At 47.7% G+C, this 3,801-nt stretch overlaps 1 protein-coding gene across 1 annotated transcript; it reads right to left on the minus strand.

The window, feature by feature from the left end:
* Positions 1-296: 296 nt before the first annotated feature.
* LOC111397978 lies at positions 297-2,433 on the minus strand. Its single transcript, XM_023024942.1, has 4 exons — positions 2,140-2,433; positions 2,021-2,076; positions 984-1,632; positions 297-896 (listed from the first exon to the last, which is right to left on the minus strand). The coding sequence occupies exons 1-4, from the start codon at positions 2,431-2,433 to the stop codon at positions 297-299; spliced, it is 1,599 nt and encodes a 532-aa protein (XP_022880710.1).
* Positions 2,434-3,801: the final 1,368 nt, after the last annotated feature.

Here is a 3,801-nt window from a genome sequence, read left to right on the forward strand (position 1 = left end):
GAACTGTCTCCCATTGTTAGACACTGAGGAGTAGGGAATGCTGAACCTGCAAATGATGTTCTTCCAGATGAATTTTATAGTATTCGCCTCGATGATCTTGGCAAGAGGTTCAGCCTCGACCCACTTGGTGAAGTAGTCATGGTGACAATGGCAAAAGTCGCGCTTCCTCTTCCTTTTCGGAGTGGACCAATGAAGTCGATGTCCCATTTGGCGAATGGCCATGGACTGGTGACTACGGAGAGGCTTTGAGAAGGCTCTCTTTGAATATTTGAGAAGCGCTGGCACTTATCACATTTCTAAACGAATTGGCAAGCATCCCTTTTCAGGGTTGGCCAGAAGTAGCCTTGTCGGAGCACCATGTGTGCCAAAGCCATTCCTCCAGAATGATTTTCGCAAATCCCTTCGTGGATCTCCCTGAGTATATATGTAGCTTCTTCCCCTTCTACACATCGGAGAAGTGGTGAGGCAAAGCCTCTTTTGTAGAGGACATCCTCTTGTAGGACGAAGTGCGCGGCTCTCCTTCTTAACTTCCTCGCCTCGTTTCTTAAAGCTGGTAGTGATTGATCCTTGAGATAGGCTATGATGTGTTGCATCCATACTGGGGTACTTTCTATCCATAACAACTCTTCACCTCCGAAAATAGAGGGTTTCGACAAGCGTTCAATGGGGACAATCTTTAGCAGCTCTGAGTCTTTGCTGCTGGCCAATTTTGACAGGGCGTCTGCATGAGGGTTCTCAAGGCGTGGGACTTGGATCAATTTGAACCTCTCAAAATGTGGGATTAGGTCCACGACCAATTTTAAATATGCAACCATGCTACTGTCTTTGGCGACAAAGTTTCCGTTGACCTGACTCACCACAAGTTGAGAGTCGCTGCTTGCCAGGAGCCTTCTGACCTGCATTTCTTTTGTGAGTCTAAGGCTTGGTAGAAGGGCCTCATATTCGACAGCGTTGTTCGAGGCTTTAAAGCCGAACCTTACTGCGCAATTTAGCTTGTGGCCTTCCGGGCTTTCCAAGGCGATCCCAGCTTCGGAGCCAGTTTCTCTTGAGGATCCATCCACAAACAAGTTCCATGTTGGGGGCTTGGCTGGTTCCATTGCTGTCTCCATTTCTGGTGCTATGGCAAATTTAGCCACAAAATCTGCAAGGGTTTGTCCCTTGATGGCATGTTTGGGTCGGAACAGTTGGTCGAACTCACTGAGCTCAATTGCCAATTTCAGCAGGCGGTCCGAAGCTTCCATTTGTTGCAATACTTGCTTCAATGGGAAGTTGGTGAGAACTTCGATTGAGTGGGCCTGGATGTATAGCCTTAGTTTCCTTGACGCCGTGATGAGGGCGAGTGCCAATTTTTCCATGCCCGGGTAGCGGGTTTCTGTCGGGAGTAGTGCTTTGCTGACATAGTATACCGGCAATTGATGCTCGTCTTCTTCTCTAACTATGACTGCACTGACCGCCTCGTCCGAGACCGCCAAGTATAGCAGTAGTGATTCCTGTGGTTTAGGTTTGGATAACAGAGGCACCTCTCCTAAGTGTTTCTTCAGTGCTTGAAGGACTTTCTCGCACTCATCGGTCCATTGGAACTTCTTCCCTTGCTTCAACACTTTGAAGAATGATAGGCTCTTATCAGTGGCTCTGGAGATGAAGCGACTGAGTACAGCTATCCGACCATTGAGGCTCTGGACCTCCTTTGGCTTCTGAGGCGACCTCATTTCTAGTAAGGCCCTAATCTTTACCGGATTTGATTCGATTCCCTTGGTTCACAATATACCCCAAAAACTGACCCGAAGCCATGCCGAATGTGCATTTGAGGGGGTTCAATTTCATTTTGTATTTCCTAAGAATCTGAAAGGTCTGGTCGAGGTGACTTACGTGTTCATTCACCTGGAGGCTTTTGACTAGCATGTCGTCCACATAGACTTCCATGGTTTTGTCAATAGGTTCGTCAAACATCATGTTGACCAGCCTCTGATATGTAGCTCCAGCATTTTTCAATCCGAAGGGGATGACTTTGTAGCAATACAATCCTTTGTCTATGATGAACGACGTGGCCTCCTCATCAGGTCGAAACATCGGTATCTGGTTGTGTCTTGAGTATGCATCCATGAAACTCAAGAGTTCATGTCCGGCAGTGGAATCCACAAGTTGGTCTATCCTCGGCAGTGGGAAGCTATCCTTAGGGCATGCTTTGTTTAAGTTTGTGAAGTCTACACACACCGTCCATTTCTCGCTAGACTTCCTCATAAGGACCGGGTTGGATATCCACTTCGAATAAATGGCTTCTTTGATAAAGCCACTGCGGCTAAGCTTATTGACTTCGTCTTTGAACGCCTTGTAGCTCTCTGGGTTGAGGGCTCGTCTTTTTTGCCGATGTTGGGCATAGGAAGCGTTGATGTTTAGGCGATAACAACTAATCCTTGGGTCTATTCTTACCATGTTTTTATGCTTCCAAGCAAAGATATCCATTTCCTTTTTAGGAAGTTTATCATTTGTTCTTTTACTTCGGGGGACAATGTCTTTCCTATCCACAGGACCTGACTGGAGTCCTCTGGGTTGATGGAGAAAGTTTCAAGTTCTTTCATTGGGGTCACGTTCTGTTCTGAGGCAGTTATTCGGAATTCGTCAAGAGGGTGCCCTTCTTCAGGGGCCTCTTCCATGTCAACATCTTCCTCCTGTTCGGAGGTATGCCCTATTTCAGGGGCGTCGAGCATTTCCACATCCAGGCCGAATTCGTTCGCAACCTCCGTTATGATTATATTAACAGTGCGGGGCTCTGATTTTCGCAAAGAGTTTAGATAACATGCTCTGGAGCCCATCTGGTCGCCTCAAACCATAGCAATTCCATGCTCAGTTGGGAACTTTATACACAAGTAATGTATGGAGGTGACAGCCCAAAGATCTTTCAAGGTGGGTCTACCAAATACTCCGTGGTAGGCTAACCTGTGGTCTACTACCAAAAACTGCATGAAATGTTGGGCCACTAGGGGAGCTGAACCCATTTCGACGGGCAGAGTAATTCATCCTCGTAGGATGATGCTGTCTCCAGTAAATCCAAATAGTGGGTCGATCATGGGGATTAGCCCATGTTCAATTTGCATTTTGTCAAAAGTAGAGCCAAACAGTATGTTCACCGAGTTTCCATTGTCGAAAAGCATGTGTTTGAGTCCTTTTCTTGCTACTACGGCTCTTACTACCAATGCGTCACAATGGGGGTGGTGAACTCCTTGTATATCTTCTTGGGAGAAGGTAATCGGGGCCATCCTGTCGGCTTCTTGGGACTGGTTGACGATGTACGTGAGTACAAACGGCTCATTTGCTTCCCTTGTGTAGTTCCTTTAGGCATTCCTAGTGTTACCGCCGATGTAAGGTCCCCCGATGATCGTGTCAATTTTCCTGATGATTTGGCCTCCAGAAAATGGGGCCTGATCTCTCTGTCCGGACTCTCCTCTGTCCCTCGATCCTTTTCTTTGGGGTGATTGATTCTATGCCTCCTTTCAGCCCTGTTCGAGGAGGCAGATCTGCGGAGATGGTCGTCCCTTTTGGAGGGATGTGGGTTATTCCGATCTGAGTGCCACGAAGCATCTCTTCGTTCGCTAGTGTCATGTCCATAGAGTTGGTGGAAGGTGCACAACCTTGCCCCTTCTACGGGCCTGGCCAACTCCTAATGCTCAGAGGAGGCAGCCTGTTGTACCACACTTCAGTGGCTCCGGCCAGGGTTAGGTGGAAGGCTCTGCATTTCAAAGTAGGCGAGGCTCTCCTGAGACTCATCTATGTCATGTACTTCGTGAGGTACTTTTCTGGGTC

Source organism: Olea europaea, chromosome 7, assembly GCF_002742605.1.
Source record: "Olea europaea var. sylvestris chromosome 7, O_europaea_v1, whole genome shotgun sequence".
NCBI classification, from domain to species: domain Eukaryota; kingdom Viridiplantae; phylum Streptophyta; class Magnoliopsida; order Lamiales; family Oleaceae; genus Olea; species Olea europaea.

What these genes read in the sequence shown, in the direction of transcription:
- LOC111397978 (XM_023024942.1), bottom strand. Translation starts at nt 2,433, where the DNA reads ATGGTAAGAATAGACCCAAGGATTAGTTGTTATCGCCTAAACATCAAC. An exon ending in TTCATCATAGACAAAGGATT is followed by an intron (nt 1,633 to 2,020) that starts GTATTGCTACAA and finishes CTTCATCTCCAG; the next exon opens with AGCCACTGATAAGAGCCTAT. An exon ending in AAGGCCACAAGCTAAATTGC is followed by an intron (nt 897 to 983) that starts GCAGTAAGGTTC and finishes AAAGAAATGCAG; the next exon opens with GTCAGAAGGCTCCTGGCAAG.